Genomic DNA, 22,762 nt, shown 5'->3' with positions numbered 1-22,762 from the left:
AACCCATGCTTTAAATAAGAAAGGAAGAGAAGAGGCGGAAGAAGAAAAGCAATCAAATAAACCAGGAAGACTCCACTAGGATGACCCCAAGGAAACCGAGCATCTACAACAACCTCTTTAACAGGAAGGCATTGCCCTGTCGAAAAAAGGGTGTGAGACTCTCCTTTCTCTCTCTTCTCCAGCAAAGATGGAAGCCTTAGGAGGGCCTGCCAGCTGACTACAGTATAGATACGAGCGTTTGCTATATATTACCTCAATATTGTTGGAGAGAGGAAATAGACCAATTCCTTAAACAAAACAACAACAATAACAACAAATAATTTCACATAGGATTGAAAGGGCGGCTGGGAATTTGAACGCAAAAAAGCTGGCTCTTCTCTATTAAAGTCGCCTAGGTGTCTAACCCTTTAACCCTAAATAATAATTAACAACATCAAGAAATATTTTTAAAAGAACAAGGCCTAAAACATATTGGAAGGGGGGGCCCCCGAGAAAGTTTATTTTTATTTTTTGTAAAGTTTCCTGGGTTTCTTTCTTTCTTTTTTTGTTTTAACACCACACAAATAACGCAACTTCTTTTAACCTGTAAAAATGTTTTATTCAGACCTTTTGTGTGTGCGCGTCTGTACAACAATAAAATATTGCGTCAATATAAACCCCCCTTGACTAAAAGTGGTTGACAATCAAACATCACAAGCGAATCGTTTTATGTTTACGCCTTCCTTCCCTGGACTGCCACTTCGGGTATATATATATATATATAATTATTTTTCTGAATTTTTTTTAAAACATAATGAGGAATTTATTGAAAATAAATAATTGTCGGCAACTGCGATAGGCAATTTGGAATAAAATAGTTGAAAAAGCAACCTTTAATGAAAATAGCGTTTATTATACATCAGTTACTAAATGAATAATCTAAATGATCTTTCCCCCCTTTTTAAATTAATAACTTCCCAAAAAACGTTTAGAATATACAAAACTGTACAGGTATTTTCTTTTTCTTTTTTCCTTAATATAAAGTTGGCAGAAACCGGGGTCTTCATTGTTGGGATATTTAGCGCATATTCAGGCTTGCCAGAGATAAAATATGGAAATGAAGATTGTTATGCTTGGAAAGAATTTGGATTGAAAACGGGGGCGGGAAATGGGGGGGATCCGTTTCCATAATTAAACTGGCATTGTTTTTTGCATCATTCCAGAGCTGCAAATTTGCAACCAGGGTTCCTTTCATATTATATCGATAGGTGTAACACACACACACACACACACACACACACACACACACACACACACACACACACACACACACACATTGTGGTCCTGCCTAGGTGTCCGTAGACAAACAATGGGCAATGCGTCTGTTTGTACAGCGTGTTTGTGTGTGCCTGCACACCCCTATAATGTGCGCCTTTGTAAACACACACGTCCACAAATGGAGGGGAGCTATTTCCAATGACAGGCATGGAAGGGGAGGGGAGAATCTACAAGCAAAATAGCATTTTATTTGCTTTGGGGAAACTCTTTTTTAAAAATACAACTTAATAACAAAACGCTTTTGACCAGATCTGCAGCATATCAGTAAAAACCACAACCCAATTCCTTACTGCTTCCCCCCACCCACCCAACCACCTTTCATACCCATTATTAATTTCAACCCTTGCTGATTTCCTTTTGACTTTTGATAAGAAACGCAAGCAAACTGATTTATTCTGAAGCTAAGCGTTGGACGGGAAATGTGTTTGGCTACAGACCGTAGCTCCAGGGGCCGATCAGGATGGATCCAGTCGTATCTGTGTATATATATATACACATTGTCGAAGAGCTAGAGACCAGGGAAAGGCCGGTCTTTCAAACATATATAAGTTATTCTGGTGATGTTTCCATGTTCGATCTTTGTTTAGACAAGCCAAAATCAGGCACGGGGATGGATGGGGGTGGGTATGGGGGGCGAGTAGGAGGCTTCTTTTAGAGAATTTCCATGTTGACGTTATTTAATTCTGAAAGTTATTTAAATATATCGGAAAGGACGGGACAAGGAAGGGTTGAGAAAATCAGATTTTCTGACTAGTCACCTCTTATTTCTGTCTTTGGGGCATAGAAAAGAGGGGTTCCAGATTCCACCCCCCTCTAATGGGGACTGGGGAAAATAGAATACATTTTCCCCTGTCTCCCCTCCCCCCCTTTACAGAAAATCAGTGACCTGCAGGGGGAGAGGGGAGGAGGAGCTGATCTATGGGGTTCCTCCAATTTTAGGTCACAAATGTTACCTACAGGTTGTAGTGTAACACCCCCCAGCCTTCGGAAGGCCGCTATACAGAAAGTCTGGTTTAGGAACGAGCAAAGCCAAGTCCAGCAAAGCTAAAGCGAAAACAAAAAAAATATACCCCAAAACCTGAAATACATCGGATCAGACCAAGGCGCTGAAAGGTTATTCATAGGCACGTTTTGTGTATATATCTATATGGAAAGAGAGAGACAATGCATTTGTTTTGTTGTCTTCCTATCGGAGATTTTTTTTTAAAGCCTTGATGTTTACCACAGAAAATCGGCGAGGGGGTGGGGAAGGTTGGAGAGATAGAGAAACAGAAGAAAAACAAAATAAGTATAGACATATAAATAAGTATATGTGCTGCCCGGAATGAGCAGCGGGGTGGGGTAATGACGGGAGGCGAGGAGGTATGTATTATAAACTATTCTTTTCATTTTCTTAATGTCGAGGCCGGGTTGATGTTGTCCTGAAGGGTTGATGAAGGTAAAGTTACCGATAATAATAATAATATAATAATAATTATAATAATTATAATAATAAAATCCTGGTTTGGGCAGGGGCAGGAGAAGAATAAGAAGAAGAACGGAATAAAAAGGAGGGGGGAATGAATGTCACACCCATAGGATCCGCGCCGCTGCCCAGTTCCCGAGTGGGTCCTTCATAGTCAAAGATCGTGGCAGGAGGTGTCTGTTTTCACGCTGTGAGAGTAAACCTCGTGCGGCTGCGGCGGGTCCCCTGGCGGCGTCATCCTCTTCTCCTTTTGCCGTCTGTTGCAAAACCAAACCCTCACCACCTCCTTCTCCAGCTGTAGGCTGTCCGCCAAAGACGAGATCTCCTGGGCCGCCGGCTTGGGGCACTTCAAGAAATGCGTTTCCAGGACCCCTTTGACACTCACCTCGATGGAGGTCCGCTTCTTCCGCTTCCTGCCCTGAGCCGCGATCTTGTCGATGCTGGTGGGGCTCCCCGTCGAGGAGTCGGCCTCCTCCAGCCACTTGTTCAGCAGAGGTTTAAGCTTGCACATGTTCTTGAAGCTCAGCTGCAGAGCCTCGAACCGGCAGATGGTCGTCTGAGAGAAGACGTTCCCGTACAAAGTGCCCAGCGCCAAACCCACGTCCGCTTGCGTGAAGCCCAGCTTGATCCTCCTTTGTTTGAACTGCTTGGCGAACTGCTCCAGTTCGTCCGACGTCGGTGTCTCCTCGTCCGAATGGTCCTGGCAGTGGTGCGAGCCCAGGTCGCCGTGGTCCGGGGTGTCCCTCAGCACCTGGTGCATGGCCTGCGGCGTGACCGAAGCCGGAGGGGGCGTCAGACCCCCGTGGTCCAACATCCCGCTGACCGTGAAGCCCGCTTGAGAGTAGACGTTCAAGGGAGGAGGCGGAGGCTGCCCGCTCGACGTGAGCGAGGAATTGTGAGCCGGGCTGGCCCCCCAGGCGCTGGGGTGGCTGGTGTGGTGGGGCGAGTGGTGGCTAACGTGAGGCGAGCGGTGGTGGATGATGGCCCCCAGCTGCAAGTCTTCCCGCCCTGGCTTCACGTCGGGCTGGTCCAGAGGGCTGGCGGTCAAGGTGGACGACCAAGGGCCTGCATCGCTCAGGCTGGTCACCCAGTGGTGCCCCAGAGGATGCCCATTGCTGGGGACCCCTTGCAAGTAGTCACTTTGGAGAAGTTTCTGGGGGTTCCGGAATGGGCTTCCTTGCTGCATCCCCGCCGATTCTGCGTGGACCAAAGAGCTGGAAGTGAGGATGCTGTAGGGATTCGACGCCGCAGTAGCCATGCTTGATGCTCAGGATTCCCCCTACTAGTTATAATGTGGCAAAGGGAGATGCGTTCAGCCTTTGACATCTACCCAGCCTAAAGGGAGCCAAATCAGCAACCGCATGCTGACGGGCAGCGCCGGCGGCCAATCCGAGAGCATCTTCCCGCCGGGAAGTGGGCGCCGCAACCAATGAGGGTTCGCCAAAGAGGCTGGCTCTGAGCCCGTCCAAAGGGAGGGGAGTTGGAGAGAGAGAGAGAAAGGGAGACCAAGAAGCTTGCAGGCGGCGAAGGGTTAAAACGAGGGAGTCTGGAAGCAGGAAGTGAATCAATCTTTAGGTTCCATTGGCTGCCGCAAGCGGGCTGCCCACGATTCAGTTGGTTAACCCTTTCGCCGCTGCAGGACAATATCATTTATTTCAGCCCACCCACCCACCCCATCTGCCCCTCTGCCGCCGCTACTTCATTTTTTAGATCTTATTAGGAGAAGAAGAAAGGGAAAGAGGTGGGAGGAAGGGAAAGGAGGAGGCAAGGGAATACGAGGGCATGGTTTAAATTTGTATTGATTAATTCCAGGTATAGACCCCTTTCCTGGAAAACTTGGGAGGGGGCAGGTGAAAGGAGGTTAAATACCCACCTTCAAGACGGACAGCTTCTCCTTAACACAATCTATAGACGTCTCCCCACAATACCACACCACCACCAAATCCCTCTTAGCATTTTGGAGTCAGTCTGAAAGCAACTGGGAGATTAAGGGGTTGGGGTAGCGGGAGACAACAACAAAATAGACAAAACTGTCTCGATTCAATCTCCCCGGCGGCGCCTCAAAAGTTACACCTTGCCTAGGAAACTTCGTGTGTGTGAGAGAGAGAATATCAGACGAACACTTATCCGGGACACATATTGCATACATGACACTGTTGTCATACTTTTGGGTATGTTGCATACTCATACACACAGAGAAACAGAAATGAAACACTTCTCTCCCCCCCCCCTCTCTCTGTCTCTCTCTCTCTCTGTGTGTGAGTGTGTGTGTGTGTGTGTGTGTGTGTGAGAGAGAGAGAGAGAGAGAGAGAGAGAGAGAGAGAGAGAGAGAGAGAGAGAGAGAGAGAGAGAGAGAGAGAGAGAATCTAGTTTTCAGAGATTCATTTGTTTCCTTTCCACTGAGCTGTTTGGTAAATCAGCAGTTAACCCGTTGCCTGATTGAAATGCAAATCCTGCCTGCCGTTCGCCTTAATTTGGGTGGTGCAAAGTTTGCTTCCACAGTCGCCCTGGTCATCCCGACGCTTGGGCTGCCTCCTCTCCACCCCCACCCCTCCCCAGCACTTGGGAAACCGCGCGCTCCCTAACAACAAGCTCTGCAACTTTCCAAGCCTCTCGGAGCCTGTGACAGAAAAGCACACAACTTGTGGTGGCGCGACAGGAGGAGAGACGCACGTCTTGCAGCCCCGGGTGCCAAGAAAACCCCTCTCCTCCTTCCTAGATACACTCAGGAGGTTATAGTGGCTTCGTTTCTCCACGTCTTTCCAAAATACAGAACACACACACGCAAAATCTGGCAAACGGTTTGAATAAATTAGAAATGTTTTCTGCTAACCCTAACCTTCCCTTACCTTAGACATAAAGCTGTAAGGTATTGCTGTATGTTTTATAAGCTTATTCCTGAAAACGTGGCTTTAGGTAATAAGGAGGAATGTCAAAGCATAAGTAGGGGAAACAATGAGAAATATAGGGGGTGGAAGGTTGCTGCTCTTTCTCCCCTTAATGTTCCTTTTCAGCCTATTATGTCAATAATAACAATGATAACAACAACAATAGCAACAATCCAGTCTGTTGTGTGTTCCTCTTGCAAATGTTTTATCTGGAGAGCAGAAATCGAAGCGTTTAGATTTTGTTGCAGTACTCCAGCTGAGAAAATTAAACCCTAATACATTCGAAAAGAAAAGAACAAGGATCTCCGAAGTTTTTTTTAATGACCTTTCCGTGCATAATTTCGGAGGTAACCTAGCTGCATAATTATATTTGCACTTACAGAACGCTGCATCACAGTTCCCTTATTGGTTTGAAATTCCATTAAATATATTGCAGGAGCTCCTAGGTTAAGCTTGATTTAAATTTGCATACATTTTCATATATTTAGCAGAAATAAAAGAAGGGCTTGCAGCTACCCGAAAGTCATTAAGGCATTAAGTTCTCCAGGAAGACAGATCTGGAGAAAAATTCAAGAAAATGAAAATATCGCCCTAAACAAGGTGAGCTTTTTTTTTCCTTCCACATCTCTGTCTCTGTATCCTATCCTTCTCTCTCTCCCTCCCCCTCTCTCATTTGAGCTGCACCTTTTCCTTTTTTAAAATATGGGATAAAACAGTTACTGGTAATTTTTCAGCAGTTTCCAAGTTTAGATCAATGAATAGGAAATCCGAATGCAAGATTTGTTCGCTTTCATACTTTTTTGGTTAAAGTTTGAAATAAAAGTTGCATAGGTTTATATATATTGAGGAAGTTGGGAAACTTAAACTTCCTTTATTTTTTATTTTTAAATGTTTCCTGATTGCTGGGAGGGGGTACTGGGAGACGATACTGTGGTGAAGAGGCTCTGCCGTTTTGGTTTCCACAGTATTTTCTTCTTATTCTTCTTCGTCTTTGAAGTGTGGAATCAATTTTTGGGGAAAGTACAGTTACTGGCAATTGAGGGTCCATTTATTTCCTCGCGTGGTAGATTGTGGTCCTTGCTGGATCCGTAAAATAATCTGTAAGAAATGGTGTGTGTGTGTGTGTGTGTGTGTGTGTGTGTGTGTGTGTGTGTCTGTAGAAGCAAGACTATTCTCCCCACTGGGGTGGGAGAATAATCTGAAAAGACAGAAAGGGCCAGATTTTTTTGCGCTCGCGGGGATTGGGGTGGGGTGAGAATCTGTAGAAAGGCAGGAATGAACCAGCCAGCCTAATACTGTACCATATTGAAAATCGGATCCGCTCTATTTCTGATGGTCTATTTAGAAAGCTAAATAAGTGAAACTGGAACCTATCCTAACCAAACACAAAACAACCTTCGCCCTCTCTTTTGTACGATTTTAAAACCAAACTTTCATCGTATCAGGGTGCCTTTACAAGAAGAGGAGGGAATCGTAAAGCAGTTAGCTATTAGCAACACCGATCCCCAACACAGTTAAGCAGCACTGTTGCAAACCGAGGATGATGTCCACTGCAATACTAAGGGAGTAAATGTAACCGAACACAATAGAGGGGACGGAGAGAGAGAGACACTGAGACTGCATGTGATTGTTCTGTTAGGCTGCAAGCTTGCTTGGGAGGAAAAGCAGTATTGAACACCGCAGGGATTTACTTCTGAGTAAGCGCGCCTAGGGTAGACTAGTTTCTCTTCTACCACCACCCATACCAATTGACTTGGAAGGTCAATCATTTGACAGCAGGCGCGCGGGGGTAGGGGCCCCCCTGCTCTTTACTACCAAACCAATTCATTTTAAGGATGCTTGAGAGGTCTAAGCGAGGCAACCAGGAAACCCACTAGAAGCCTTTACAACCTTGACATGTTTGGGGATCGCCGGGGGGGGGGAGAGGAGGGATCGATTATCATTTTCTTCTCTCCCCACACTCGAACTTCCAAATGAACTTGGGTAGGAGCGTACTTTCTGACCAAGCTTCAAAAGTGGGGAAAGAAAATCTCCCAGAAACAGGCCTGGTGAAATCAAGCTCAGAAAATGGCTTTGTTTTAGACCAATATAATAAATAATGTTAAAAAATCAAAATGTGCAGGCATAATACATATCATGTTCTGCCTCAGATTAATAGGAAGATATCCTTGGTTTCTCTCTCTCTCCCCCCCCCCCACCCCCTCCGCCTCCACACTTTCTCTTTCTGGAGTGTTTTTTATCCGCTTGGAGTTGCACCCCTCCCCTCCCCTTTCGCTTTTGCCTCCTAATCTGCTTGAGAGGGTTTCTTTAGCGCTTTCCTGTCAGTCTAACTTCCCGAGTGTAACAGATGCTGCTCTCAGGCGCTCCTTTCTGCTGCTCGGCTCTATTCAGCTCCGCATATTTCTCCCCATGATCCAGGTTTCCATAGAGAGAAGCATAAAGGGGAGAGCGGAGCCGCAAATCCATCGCCCCATGCAGAATAAAAGGACCTCATTCAATAGACTCGACCCCGTCTGAACATGAGAGAGTTTTACTTTTTAAGGACACGCAGAGTAACTGTTGCAAGAATTTGTCACTTATTTTTCCCCTCCCCCCCATAGACTCCAGGGAGAGAGACCTTTTTTAAAAAGGAGGAATGAAAAGGAATCAAATCTGTGTTGTTGTTATTATTGCCATCATAATTGTTAATGCGAATGTTTTCTTCTTTTTAAAGCCCGTTGGGCTTCTTGGACTCTCTCCCCCCCCCCCCGCGGCCCACCGCCAACCAGAAATAACTTTATTTTCATATCTAATCCCCCTCCCCCTCCCAACCCCGCTTCGGTCACTTCATGGCAGGGATAAAGCCCGAGTAAGAATAGCTCTGGGAAAGAAGAAGAAAGAAATATCCCATCTTGTTGTGAGGCAAAAGAGAAGTTGCTATAGAAAGAGAGCGAACCAGAGAGAGAACCAGAGAGAGAGAGAGAGAGAGAGAGAGAGAGAGAGAGAGAGAGAGAGAGAGAGAGACGGTTTCTGTTTGTTTATATGATTATTTGTTTGTTTGTGTTGAAAGTGAAGAGGTGTCTGTAAAATAAAGTCCTTTTCTGGCTCCCTCTCGCTCGCCCCAAACACACACACTTGACAGTCCAAGTTAAACAAACAAACAAACAAATTCTCAGCTCGCGCTGTTGCTGGGACCCACCCCCCTCCTTAAGCACACACTTCCGTGTTGCTTTTTAAAGGTGCGTAATATTCTTGCGTGGGGAAAGGAGTACTGTATATCGGATTGGAAGACAAGTTGCCAGCGAGAGAGACGGTCACGAAGCTTGATCGCGCAATTCCACTGAATTCAGCGGGCCTCACTCCCCAGGTTAAGTGTCTTTAGGATTGCTGCGTAAAACTTGCAGTCCTGAGCATGCTTACTTCTCAGACTTACTTCTGAGTAAACCCGAATAGGCTGGAACTGAGGTTTCCATTCTTTCCCGTCCCCCACCTCTCCTGGAGGCGTGTATGGCTTTTAGAACGCGATCCTATGCACTTTCACTTGAAAGGAGCAGTCTAAAGAGATCTTTATCATATTATAGATGCGTGCCCAGGGATGGAGGTTTCACATGCGGTCCAGCACAACGGATTTTTATCAGATAGGAAATCCCTTCTTGCTACTACCGGTACTGTGAGCGAGTGTCTGCGGGGGGTGTCTGCGTGCGCGTGTGCGAGTTATATATTTTCTACAAATCACTGGAGGCGGTTCATAATGCAAAAAAACCAATTCCTCGCAATCTTAAGGCTGCAATCCTCTGCGTCTTTACTCCAGAGTAAGCCCTGCTGTGTTACACACTCTTACCCGGAGTGTGTTCAGGATTGCAGCCGTTGAACTTGTGTGATCGATGACCCCAGAGGCGCTCTCTCTCATGCTGTGTTTTTCTCTCCTGCGGAAGAGAGACAGATATTGAGAGTAACAGATTGCAATATAATTATAAGCCACACAATTGTGGGAGATATCATCTTTCTCGAGTCGCTCGAACCTCTCTCCCTCTCTCTTCCTAAGGTGGTGGGACGCACGCACAGACGACCCTCGCCGCCTCTTTCTCTCCCCATACACACATAGCTGCCAAGTTTTCCCTTTTCTCGCGAGGAAGCCTATTCAGCATAAGGGAAAATCCCTTAAAAAAAGGGATAACTTGGCAGCTATGCATATACACCTTCCTTGCAAGTTGCAAATGCTGAGATTTTGGTGGTGGTATTTAGTTGCAACTTTTCCAGATACTACTCAAGAGCGGAGGCGCGGGATGTTGTTGAGGGCGGAGGGGAAGGGGGTTTCTCTACCCCCCCCCCACTTCCAAGGATGCAGTTTTGACTGTGCTTAATACAGCATGAAGCTGCGAGCGGTAGGCAGCGAGGCGAGGTCGCGACCTCTATAAAGAAAATTTCACCTTTTCGCCCAAGTTCGCTTTAGAGGCAAGGCTGCCAGGCTGGGACTTGTGAAGGGACGCTTGGTGGGAAACGAGTGTGTGTGTGTGTGTGTGAATGTGAGTGTGTTTGAGAGAGAAAACCCACCGGGAAAATAAAGAGCATGGAAAAGGGACAGCCAAAAGGAGGCTGGGGAAGGAGGCTGCGAGAAAGAGTGAGAGTGTTTAACTGTTTATTAAACAGGGGAGAGAGGTTTGTTTTTGTTTTCTTGTTGTCCCGCACTTTCCACAGGGCTAGAAAGGTTAGCCACGCTCCAATCCCGGTACTCTCCCTGCAACAAGCAAAAGCAAGGTTTTAAAACGAAACCAGAGTTTGTTTGGGGGGGGGGGAGAAAGAAAGAGAGAAGAGAGAGAAAAGGAGAAGAATTGGAGGAGCATTGGAGAAAGAGATTAGCCAATTAGCAAAAAATTGCTTTCTCCCCCACTTTCTTTATTTCTTCTCTCTCCCCCCCCCCAAATCTTTTTTAGTCTCTGCTGGGTTTTTTTTTGGGGGGGGAGGCACCTTGCATTTTGCTTCTCTAGACTCAGCGGAATAAGGGCAGGGGGCGGCGGAGAAAGGAAGGTGGAGTGTGGGGCAACGCGTTCAAAGATTAACCCCTTCCGGGAATCTTTGGCAATATCCCTCCCCCTCCCCCCACTTCCCACTGGCGACAGAGGGCAAAGTATATTTCTGGGTGGAAGAGTTTTGTCACAGGTGTAAAGAGCTCCGAAGGAAAAATAGCAGTGGATGTTAATTATATAAGTCCAACAATGTGGTGGGGTGAGCAAGCGTGTGTGTGTGTGGGGGGGGTCAAGCTTCTTGTTTGGGGGGCACTTCTCTCTTCCCCCCCCCCCAATCACTTCTAACCTCGATGGCGTTTGATTGTATGCCCAGACTTGAGCTGATTCTGCGTTCGGGATACTGGAAGAGGGAGTGATCATTTTTATATTATTATTGTTGCTATATGGCTGTTGTTGCATCTCCTCACCTTGGCAGAAGAAATTGCAAGGTAAATGAGATAGAATCTAATCTGCTCACCGCCCTCCCTCAAATTCCTCGCTCAACCCGCCAGTTTATTTCTGCCCCATTTTACTGCGCGCGCGCGCACACACACACACGCAAGTACTGCAAAACCAGTTTGCTTCCACTTCGTTCATCTCCCGTGTGTACCTATCTGTGTTCCCACCTGAAAAGTTTGGGTGTTCCTGTGTACTTTAGCAGAGGCGCTGAGGTTGTGATTTGTTTTCAAATGGGACCGGCTCTAGCGGATTTAATTCGTTGGCTGGGGGTTATTTATTTATTTCACCCTGAAAATAGGGATGCGCGCGTGTGTAGTCCGAAGGATCATTCTCGTGTATGAGCGAATTGGAGAGAGGGGTGGCTTCCACAAACAGTTCGATTTGGTCGCTCATTAAATCGGATGCTGTTAATTTCCTCGCTTGGCCAGCTTTAGAAACCCGAGTTCGTTCGTTCTTTCTTCAACACATTTTACCAGCCTCTTCAGTGCATAAATAAATAATATTTTTTAAAAAAAATAAAATAAAATAAAAAGGAGGGAGGATGGGGGAAAGCTACTTTATAAGGTCGTAGATGAATTCCAACAATCGACCAGCATTAGTCCTGGTTTCTTCCTTAACATCCAAGTTCAGAAGCATCTGGTCGTGGGAACTGAACAACCGTCTGAAGCATTCCAGGGGTCCACAGCTGAGCCCTTGGACGGTAAATTGTGCTTAGAAGAATTCAACTCCCGTCCCCCGTATCCATCCCTAGGTATTACTAAAATTTTACTGAACTACAGCTTATATCTAGTGCAATTTGCTTTCTAATATGCACACGGAGTAAGTTGCATTTGTAAAAGCGCTCAGGAAGTGACTACTGTAGTCAGAGCTGGCTCTTCAGTGTAGCCTTGCCTGGATTTTTTTTTAAAGAGGCAAAAAATAATTCCCCTCTCCCCGAAATGGATGACTTCGGGGCCCATCGTCTTCAGCTGGGTCGCACTCAAGTCCGCAGTACCCTTCGTCATGTTCAGAATTATGGACTTAGTCCTGAATAAGGGTACAAAGGCTGCAGAACATTAGTAGACCCCGGATTTATATCCATAAAGGGACTCGTTTACCAACATGATTTCTAAAAATCTCCCCTTTGGGTACCTTAACAAATTAGCAACGACGACGACGACGACAACAACAACAGTATGCGTAAAATAGAGGAAGAAGTGTGTCTGTCATGCATACGAATTATACCTCCCAAATATTTAGTCTCAGAAAATAGTGATATATTGGTTCCAATGAAAGTAGCTTCTATGTAAATGACTAATTTCTAAAGAGTAGTTTTACGTCTATTCGGATGTAAATCTCGCAGTATTCTGTAGGGTGTGTGCTCTCAAGAACTGTGTTTAGGATTGGAGCCTTGTTGAGCTAACACAATCTCCTCTTTACTTAAGGGAAATGTTTAAGCTTTTCTCCCCGCCCCTGTGTTGAGTTTTAAAAATAAATAATCCTACAATTGCATTGCAATAGGGAGAGACTGTGTGTATGAACCGAAAGGGGAGGAGAAGCGGGGCGCGCGCGCGCGCGGGGGGGGATTTTCTCGAGCACAAATCAAGACAATGGATCTTCTGCGCTGGAAGAGGCGGCAGATCTCAAACAAAAGCTTGATGAACGGAACAGACAAAAACGCGACGTTTCATTCAGGGCTCCCCTTTTGCCGTGTTGTCTCACAGTTTGGAAGATAGCAGCTCTCCAAATTAACAGTCCTCTTTAAATGGGCGGGGCCTGAGCGTTCCACCGATTTAGGCCTCCTGCCTGGAGGTGATATGGCTCCACCTTCCTCAAGGTGGTTCTACTTTTAAATATTTTCCACCCTGTCACCATAAGGACTAGCAACTTCTTTTCGTAAAATATAAAATCACTGTTCCTTGTTCGCGCGAGGCTGTGTGTTTTAATTCGAAAAGGGTGTTCCGTATACATTTGTGCGGGCTGTAAAAAAGGGGGGGCTGTATCCGTTTGTCAGTGGCAATTGGATGGCATCCGTCTGGCTTGGGAGACAACGGAAGAGTGCGCCTTCGTGGGTGAAGTCAGATCGTTGGAGAGTTACACCAGATTCAGTAGCAGTCATTCTCATTAGCAGATGGAGGCGAGGTGGGACGACTGTCTCCTTCACATTGAAGTTGTTGGCTTCCTGGAGGCGTCTGGCTGGTCCCGGACCCTGAGCAGGATGGTCACTACATGATCCGATCGAGCAGGGCTTCATAGTTCACCACCACCACTAGCATTCAGTATACAACGCACATCGCGAGAGTTTTCACTTAAGTTCGTCTCACTGGTGGGGCTTGCAAGTCTGGATGGAATTGTGGCCCCAAAGCACCCACCAGTCCATTTAAGTTCAACCTATTATTTTATTTTATTTTATTGAAAGAGGGCATCAGCGAAGCCACTAAAGAGAAAGCGAAGTTTGTCCCACGGGTGGGCAAAAGAACTTTCTTTGCTTGCCTCAAAATCGACTAGCCACTTTACCTAGGCTGGGACAACATGATGGGCATTTTTTCCTTGAGAGACATGACCGACACCTCTAACCATCTGCCCAAGCTCGTCACCTTCCGCACTCTCTACTAAACCCTTCCTTCCCTCCAGGGACATGACTTGCTTCTTTCTTTACTTGCTGTGGAGCTGCTCCATTCTTTCTGCAGGTGTTTTTCTAGATACAAGGGAAATTCAAACTCCCCTCAAAATCTAGAACATCGTGTCATTTTCCAGTCTGCTCCCACCCCACCCCACCCCTCCCCAAGTGACGGTGTGCTCTTTTCACACCCACCGAAAAGCAAAATGGGGGGGGGCAAGAAAGAAAGAGGTGGATGTAGTTTGTAAGCTTCACCTCTCGGTCTCACTTACCTGGTGTCCTGGACCGGGCGCTCACTATTCTCTCTTCCCTTCCCCCCAAACACACTTTCTTTCGCCGTTGACTGTTGCCCTCGTGATTTGTAGTAAACTCCTGTAACGAAGCCAGTTTGCGCCCTAAGCGGTTATGGTAGCCCGCTACACCTGCGGAGATCTTACTAGTCTGCCTCTTTGCCATCAAATATCTGTTGTCTTATACTCTCGCGCGCGTGTGTGTGTGTGTGTAAAAAGAAGACTCGAGGAGTATCTATCTATCATCTATTTTCGAACCTCATGTCATTGTACGCATAATTTAACAATACAACTATCCTTGCATGCTTATCGAACCGCATCTAGAAGCCTGAACGTGTTCCATATTCTTATACAGGTTGTGTTTTTTTTGGGGGGGGGGAGAGAGAGAGATGGCATTCCTGGATTGCACGGACAGGCAGCCCTAGAGAAAGGTGGAAATATTTCAGATTAAAAAGGGTGTTAGAGGAAACTAATGGTTAAGGGGAAGGCATGACGCACCTCCCACCCTTTACAAGAATACACACTTAAAGAGCGATCCTAAACATGCTCGCTCAGAATGAAGGGTCTCTAAATTCACGGGGTTGCCCGTCCTGATAGGGCTTTCCTAAACAATGTATAGGATACTTCACCTACTCATATACTGTAATATATCTAAGAAGTGACTCCTGCTGATTTCATTGGCATTTTCTCCCAGCTAGGCGTTTATAGGATTGTAGCCCAAGGTGCCTAAGTGAATTTTAGATGCAATCTTACACCCACTTACTTGGCTGTCAACCTCAGTGGGATTCAGCGCGCATAAGAATGTAGCCTAAGAGGTGTAAGTCAGTTTTAAATGCAATCCTATATCCACTTACCTGGACGTAAGCCCCATTGGATTTCCTTATGAGCAGACATAAACAGGATTGCCTTATGAGTGTATTTAGGATTGGAAGATCTATGCATATTCACCTGGATGATGCGATGCTTTTTTGATATTAAAATAGGTCTTTTTCTATTCAAAAGGACTTTCTTTCAAGTAAGGCCGGCATCCTATGCGCAGTTTTACCTGGAAGTAAAGCCTTGCTTCCGAATCAACATGGGTTTAGGGCGTTTAGGGTTGCAATCTTTTAGTTTGTGATGTGCTGGGTATCTTTTTAAACCCACCCCCGTTCACTGGGATTCAGTGGAACTCTGAAAGAGCGTCGCTATATCCTCATTCGTACTTAATAGTAACTCCATTGAACTCAGCGGGACTTCTTCGCGAGTAAACACGCGAGAGTGTTGGGCGGCTGCACAGGCAATTACTTTGAATGTGAGCTGGGTGGTTGATCTGTCAGACACATTTTGATCGAATTATCCAATTTTAAAGGAGTAAATTGGCTTCTCCTAGTTGTTCCAGTCTCACACCTCCAGTCCTTTCCTTGCCTTGCGAAGTAGGGACCTAAACTATGCTCTTAGTAGGGTCTGAGAACAGCAAGTTTGTTTGTTTTTGTTTTAGGAGCGGGTTAGGTGTATCCCCTTCAGTTGTGGAAGGAGATTATAAAGCTTTTGTTTTGCATTTTTATAAAGGTTAAGGGGGGGAATGCTTTCTTTCTTTCCCCTGCTTTCTCCTCCGTTTAGGATTTTACTTTTACTTGGGTGGGAAGAGGAATCGAGATAACAGACGTAAATGTTATTGTTATGTTATATCAATGTATGCGGCGCTTTAAAGGACGTCTATCCCTAGGAGCTTACAATCTCATTGAGACACGAGAGGGGGGTGGGACACAGTGGAAAGCCAGTGAAACTTGAAATTCTTGGTTTTTTTAAACCGATGGTCGAGCCATTCGAAACACCTTAGGAATTTCCAATACAATTCCACTGCAAATTCTACCGAAGCCTATTGCTACGTTACGCGCGCACACCCACAGCCAAAATCGGCTTTGCTGGAAGGAATTTCTTTTTACCGGTTTTAAGATTAGTCCTTCTAGTGATAGGCAGTAGGCACCTTTCAGGGAAATGGGTGCATGATCCAGGGTGTTGTGCAAGGAATCTTAAGTACGCTTCACTTAACCTGCAAATGAAAACAAGTAGGGTTTTCAAGGCTTGGGGTGTTCGCTGGGAGACAGAGGTTGCATTTCGTGCCCCCAAAAGGAATTTAGGAGCTGGGTAAGGTAAAGGTAAAGGGACCCCTGACCATTAGGTCCAGTCATGACTGACTCTGGGGTTGTGGCGCTCATCTCGCATTATTGGCCGAGGGAGCCGGCATACAGCTTCCAGGTCATGTGGCCAGCATGACAAAGCCGCTTCTGGCGAACCAGAGCAGCACACGGAAACGCCGTTTACCTTCCCGCTGTAGCGGTACCTATTTATCTACTTGCACTTTGACGTGTTTTTGACCTGCTAGGTTGGAGCTGGGTACTGTACTGTAAATCGGCATTCTCCGCTTCATAGCCAGGTAGACCAGCGCGTGGGCCAGCTTTTTAGGAAAGAGACCGATAGGATATCTGCTCATTTTGGATCTCTTCTATGTACTTCTTGCTCTTGGACGCTTCCTTTTGTTATTTCTTCCAGGGATTAATTAGAGGTAGGAGGACTTATGAGCCAGACAGAGTGAGTGTCGTTGGCAGAGCTGCCTTTCCAATGAATGAATGAATGAATGAATAAAATTACTTTTCCGCCAGAGAGTTCAAGGCATTTGATCCTCAAGCAAGCCAATGAAGTAGGTTAGGCTGAAGAGACAGTGACTGGCCCAAGGTCACCCAGTGGACTTCAGGCCTGAGACGTGACAAAGTTTAGTACCATCACAGGTGACCCAAAAACCCTTTATCTCTGCACCCACAGATTTAAGGGCAGGGGTTGATCACAGAACTGTGAGAAAAAGAGAGATAATATGGACTCCACATATTTTACCCAAACATTCACAGATGGCTATCCATGTGCGTTCCATGTATATACACACCTATGTTTATGAGGGCATATACATAACTTGAGGGTGTGAAATGGATCAGTTAAAACAAAGCTTTGTTTTTGAAGAAATCTTTTATGAAGTTCAATCAGATTGCTCATTCCCACACGCAACCCACTATTTTAACCCTGTAGTACTGAAGGGGCAACAAGCACACATGTAAGCTTGATCTTGGTGCCTGACAGCTGAATGTGAGAACTGAAGTCACATCCAAAATAAACATCTGCCACACATTTAAGGCACTTAGTTTCCCCCCCAAAGATCCCGGGAACGGTAGTTTATCATTGACAGATAATACTCAGCATCCAGTTCCCAGGATCCTTTGGGGGAAGCCATGTCCTTTAAATATATCTTGCGGATGTGACCTGAATCCATATTGAAAAAACAAGCCAGCAAGTAGCATTTCATCTGAAGCCAATAATAATAATAATAATAATAATAATAATAATAATAATAATAATATGCCCCACCACTCTGGGTGGCTCCTAACAAAATATTAAAAACATAATACTGTAAAACACCAACCATTAAAAACTTCCCTGTACAGGCTACCTTCAAAGGTCTTCTGAAAGTCATATAGTTGTTTATCTTCTTGACATCTGACAGGATAGCATTTCACAGGGTGGGCACCACTACCAAGAAAGCCCTCTGCTTGGTTCCCTGAACAATGTGAAAATCCTTTCTATAATGTTATATATTGATGTGACTCATTCATACATGCAAGTCATTGGGCAAGGAACGCATGTGCTTGTGAACCAGGACTGTGTGGCAAGGTCCTATATGTGCAAATTGGTATCTGTGAGCTCTGTGTGATTCTCTCTCTCTTTTATAAAGGCCCCATCTACACTGTATGTTCAAAGTATGATAATCAGTCATGGCTTCCCTCAAAGAATAATTTGAGGGAATTTGTAATTTGTTAAGGGTTCTGAGCATTGATAGGAGGCCCCTATTCCCCTCACAGAGCTACAAATTACTAGAGTGGTTTAACAACCAATCCCCCTTCCCAAGGACTCCGGGGAATAGAATTGTCTCCTAACAATTCTCAGAACTCTTAACAAACTTTAGTTCCCAGGATTCTTCGGATGGGAAAAGCCATGGCTGCTTAAAGTGGTTTGATATTGCTTTAAGTATATGGTGCAGATGAGGCCAGAACAAAGAGACAAGCCTGTGTTGCATGTGGAAATAGGACTGGTCTCTGCTGTGCTTACAATATTCCTAGTTTTCTAAAGTTGTCTCTTTCAAAAGGCCAACTTTCTTTTATCACCATTATTACATGTCATGTCCTGTGGCCGATATTGCAAACAGGCACGGGAACTAAGCAATGAGCAACCACAGCTAGAACATCATACACAGGGCTTCTTCTAATTCTTCTTTTTAAAGAGAGCAGTTACAGAGGGACAAAAAGGCAGTTGAATAAGAACATTTGGGCAGTTCAAAAATTTGAGCCATGCAAAAGTTGTCTTATGTTAGGTGATGTTAAAAGAGATTGAAAAGTCCATCCTTTTGTAGAACCCCAAACCCTGTCAAAGACGCTTCGGACAGCTACAACTACAGTTCCATGGAACAGTCACCCTTTTCTCTCTCTTTCTAATGGGAAGGAAAGACACACTCTTTTACACTAGTGTTGCCTAATTCCAAGTTCTGAGGATTTTCACCTATTATATGCAGGCTTCTAAACATCGCAGCATGTGACTCAAAGCAAGAGAGCATGTATGCACTCACACAGAAAATTCACTGGTGTGTTGCAGTGGTGCACGTTTTGGAGGCAAATTATAATCACATACCGCTGGGCAGTTCTAAATTTCCCTTTTAAGAAAAGCCCAGCTCATAGGTACGGTATGTGGATCTAAGGCCACCAGGTCCAAAATAATGATTTCTAGGTGTGTGCCCCTGTAAGGAATCAAAGTCCCAGCCCCCTCCTCCATTGCCCGCCTGCTTCTCCAAACTGTTTAGGGTGAAAATAAGGCTAGTAGCAGCTAAGTAATTTGCAAGCCAACCTAGTGAATTAGGATGCTCCTCTCTCCATTTAATTTATGTTTTATAGTTGGTTTAGCCTTCTGATTTGATTGCCTTAGTAATGCCGGTTGCCTCCAGCTGCTGATGATACAGCTTTAATTCTGTTTTAAAGGTCATGTAAACATGTGCCTGTAGCAGAAGGAATGCAAATTCAATTCCTCTTCCCCCCCCACACCTCACCAGCCCCTCCTTTATAATGGTGCCTCCCTATTTGCTTGACAGCTTTTGCTTCACAAAATTAAAGGAGTGTGTGTGTGTGCGCGCGCGCATGCATGCACATGCACTCAGTGAAAATCCCCCCTCTGTGTAATATCCATGTATAGAGATATATGTCTGTCACATACAAATTGGTGGGCATCCTCTTTGTGAATGTGATATATTATAGTCTCATAAAATACACACAAATCAGTGAGCATCCTCTGTAATGTCTCTATACAGGGATATAGCTCATGCAAACACAACAAACAAACATCCTCTGTGTGTATGCATCTGTAATACGTATTCCCTGCCACTAAATAAAAGGAACCCCCCTCTTTAGGAAAAAAGAGAGAGGTAAAACCAGCCCTGCTTCCCAGGGCCAACCCAAGACTTGTGAGGGGAATGTCAAAATAATGCCCACCACTGCCAGGGAAAAAGGGGTAAGTGAAGACCTACATCAGAAACAAGAGGAGAATCAAGATTTACATAAGGATCTACCGCATCTGTGCATTCTGCCGCCTGAGGTGGTTGCCTCTGCTTGTCTTATGGGTGGGCCCTTCCCCTTTCTCACCATAAACATCTCTCTCTCTCTTTAATTTTAAGAACTCCTTTATTTCCCAGTTTCCAAAAATACATATAACAAACAGTCCCCATATACCTTCCCCAAGAAACATCCCATGCATATATAATGTAAATAATACAGTCAAGCATTAGGCAAAGTGGTAAATAGTTTAGAATGAATTACATCAGTTAGGTGTCTTCCACTCTCCATCTTAACAGATTGTCCAACATACTGGATAAACAGGCACCATACAGTTTCAAAATCATTTCTGGTCTTTGTGTTCCCTAAGATGCCTCTTAACCTTTCTGAAACAGCATGATCCCACATACCTAGGAGAACACATAGTTTGGTGGAGATCATTATGGCTGCTCAGAAGGATTCATCACCTTTTGCCTGTGACCCAGCTCCTGTCGTTTTTAAAAGCAACAGGAAAATGGACAAGCAAGTACGTGGAGAGGCAGTGCTGTGTGGAGAGGCACACCTGGGGAAAACCCTGGTCCCAGTCTCCACTCATCCATGAAGTTCTCTGTGTGTGGCATTGAGGGGGTTATTAGTCCCCTCTGCCTCACAGGGTTGCTGTGAAGATAAAATGGGGAGGCAACCTTGCACTCCCTAGGAGGAAAGGTGGGACAGAACTGTAATAAAATGAAATGAAATGCACAGAGGATAAATCTACCCATGAAGACAAGTCATGCTGGAAGTGTACTATCTCCAAGATGACCTCTGAATACCAGTCACAAGGCAACAATGGTGGGGGACAGCTATCGTGCTCATGCCCTCACTTGTGGGTTTTCCATAGGCATCTGGTTGCCGAGTGTGTGGGAGACAGGATGCTGCACTAAATGGGGCTGTTCCAGCACCTTATTTATCCTTGTTTGTCGAATTGGAACATTTATATCCTGCTAGCTGACCAAAGTTCTTTAGGCAGCTTGCAACGTATTTAAAATAAAATAAAATAGCCAATAGTACTGAAATTGGGCAAAGTTCCCCACCACCTGCCATGTTTTGTAATGTTCTGAAACCACATCCACACCATACATTTAAAGTTCTATGACATTGCTTTGAACAGCCGTGGCTTTCTCCAAAGAATTCTGGGAGCTGTGTTTGTTAAGGGGGCTGAGACCTGTTACGAAACGCCCTCCCTGCAATTCCCCTCACAGAGCTAGTATGAATTTCAATGGGTAGCTGTGTTCTGGTTCATGCATTTGTTCACAAAGTGCAAATTAAGCAATTTCTCATTAAAATGCAAGGCCAGTTTTTTCTTCTCCATCTCTGCTCCTGAGTAGACATTCACAGGATTGCATTGTCACAGAACCAGCCATGGGCATGTTTACTCAGGACATAGCGTTTCAGTTGGGTTTGCTCCCAGGTGTGCATTCAGAGCATTGCAATCTAAATTTGGGATTGCAGCCTGATTCTGGCCCTATTTACTTAGCCTTTAGGTTGCAATCCTATGTACCTTTTTGTGGGATAAATTTCACTGTACATAAGAGGACTTACTTCTGAGTAAACATGTATAGGAATGCAGTTCAAGCCCTTCTGCCGTCATGTGGAGTTTCTCGTTTTCCTGTAAGTGAGCATTGGTTTTGCAGAAAACCCTCCTGCTTAGAAAAGTAGAGCTTAGGGACACAGGGAGCTTGCCTTATACTGTGCCAGACAGTAGGTCAGATTTCAGAAAGGTGCCTCTCCCAGCCCTGCTTGAAGTTGCCAGGGAATGAACCTGGGGCTTCTACATGCAGCGATGCTAAGTGGCCCATGAAGCTAGTAGAGTGGAATGCAAGTCCTTATTAAGACTAAAAGTACAATACATACTAATTTGGGTTGAACTTGCATGGGACTTTGTTTCAAGTAAGCAGACATAGGCTCAGGCTGTAGGTTGCAGAAGGATAATCCCCAAACTCTGCCATTCCAGAAGGCTGAGATTTGTAAACAATGGGGACTAGAGTGGTGTAGTGGGTGGAGTGCCACACCATAACTGAAAAGACCCCCACTCACCTATGAAGCTCATTGGATGACCATGGACTGATCGGTCTCTTGCGACGTAACCTTCCTCACAGAGTTGTTTTGAGGATAAAATTGGGTATGTGTGTGTGTGTATTGTATGGAGCTCCTTAGAGGAAGGGCTGAACAAGAATGTAATAAATATATAAATAAAATAAAACCATATAAGCTGGTTCCAGCGTTGGATGCACCTATACATTTCCCCCTCCTTTCTATTTTCTTGTGTGCTCAAGGGCAGATCCAATTTAGACCTGGCTGGGGGTTGTCATTGGTAGCCTATAGTGTGAGTTGGCGTCTTGCCAATCTACAGTTAAGCCTGTGACCGCTTGTCCATCATTAACCCTATTTTAGGGGGTTATAAACTCAGCCATGCAGAATTTGCTCCAGGCGTTAAAAAAAAGAGAGAGAAAAAGCTTTTTGCTACAGCTCAGTTCCAGCCCCCCCCTTTCCCCACCAGGGTAGACTTCATGAAAAAACCCAGCCTGATTGGCTTTGTCCAGGTTTTTTAACCCTTGATGGAGAAACCAGGCAGAAGAAACCTGGGAGCTATTATTGATTTGGAACTCTTTCTTCTCTGTTTTACTTACTTGACTAAATAAATGGAGGTGGGAAGGGGGATTATTGCCTCCAAAAAGTAGTATGTTATCTGGCATTATGAATTCCAAAATGCAGCAAGCAACAATACCGCTTTCTCCTCCTCCACAGACCTGATAGGTACAGGGCCAGTTGTAACATTATCCAAAGTGAGGCGATCATCTCAGGTGGAAGATACTGGAGGGAGGGAGAGAGGCAGCAACCTCTTGGCTCTTTCCTCCTTGACCATTCTCTTTTCTTGGGTGACAGCATTGTGTATGCTACATGGCCCTTGCCTCCCTCTACCAACAAAGCTAGTTTACTGCCTCAGGTGTGAGGGAGATGCTATCCCACTGCCAATATGGAAGTAAGTTTCTACTGTCAGACCAAATGGAGAGGAATCCCCTTATCTTGTCCTTCAGGTCAGGCGGCAAAATATCTTGGGCCAGCCCTGGTTAGGTTAGGCTGTAAGGGGGGAATTTT

General features: G+C 45.3%; 1 protein-coding gene and 1 long non-coding RNA gene across 2 annotated transcripts in view; one reads left to right on the top strand and one right to left on the bottom strand.

Annotated features, from left to right (window-relative positions):
• Positions 1–2,924: 2,924 nt before the first annotated feature.
• On the bottom strand, positions 2,925–4,046 carry POU3F4 (POU class 3 homeobox 4). Its single transcript, XM_035113872.2, has one exon. It carries the CDS (start codon positions 4,038–4,040, stop codon positions 2,937–2,939), a length of 1,104 nt encoding a protein of 367 aa, XP_034969763.1. The 5' UTR covers positions 4,041–4,046; the 3' UTR covers positions 2,925–2,936.
• Positions 4,047–5,414: 1,368 nt separating this feature from the next.
• Positions 5,415–22,762, top strand: part of LOC132591525 (uncharacterized) — a 95,509-nt gene continuing 78,161 nt past the window's right edge. Inside the window, exon 1 of the long non-coding RNA XR_009557025.1 lies at positions 5,415–6,270. This is a non-coding gene — a long non-coding RNA (uncharacterized LOC132591525). The remainder of the gene's footprint in view (positions 6,271–22,762) is intronic.

Source organism: Zootoca vivipara, chromosome Z (genome assembly GCF_963506605.1).
Source record: "Zootoca vivipara chromosome Z, rZooViv1.1, whole genome shotgun sequence".
NCBI classification, from domain to species: domain Eukaryota; kingdom Metazoa; phylum Chordata; class Lepidosauria; order Squamata; family Lacertidae; genus Zootoca; species Zootoca vivipara.
Note: the sequence above shows the minus strand (reverse complement) of the source record. Positions and strands in the feature narration are given on the sequence as shown.

Bases quoted from the DNA above. Each gene is read 5' to 3' on its own strand.
- POU3F4 (XM_035113872.2), bottom strand. From the start codon at position 4,040: ATGGCTACTGCGGCGTCGAATCCCTACAGCATCCTCACTTCCAGCTCT.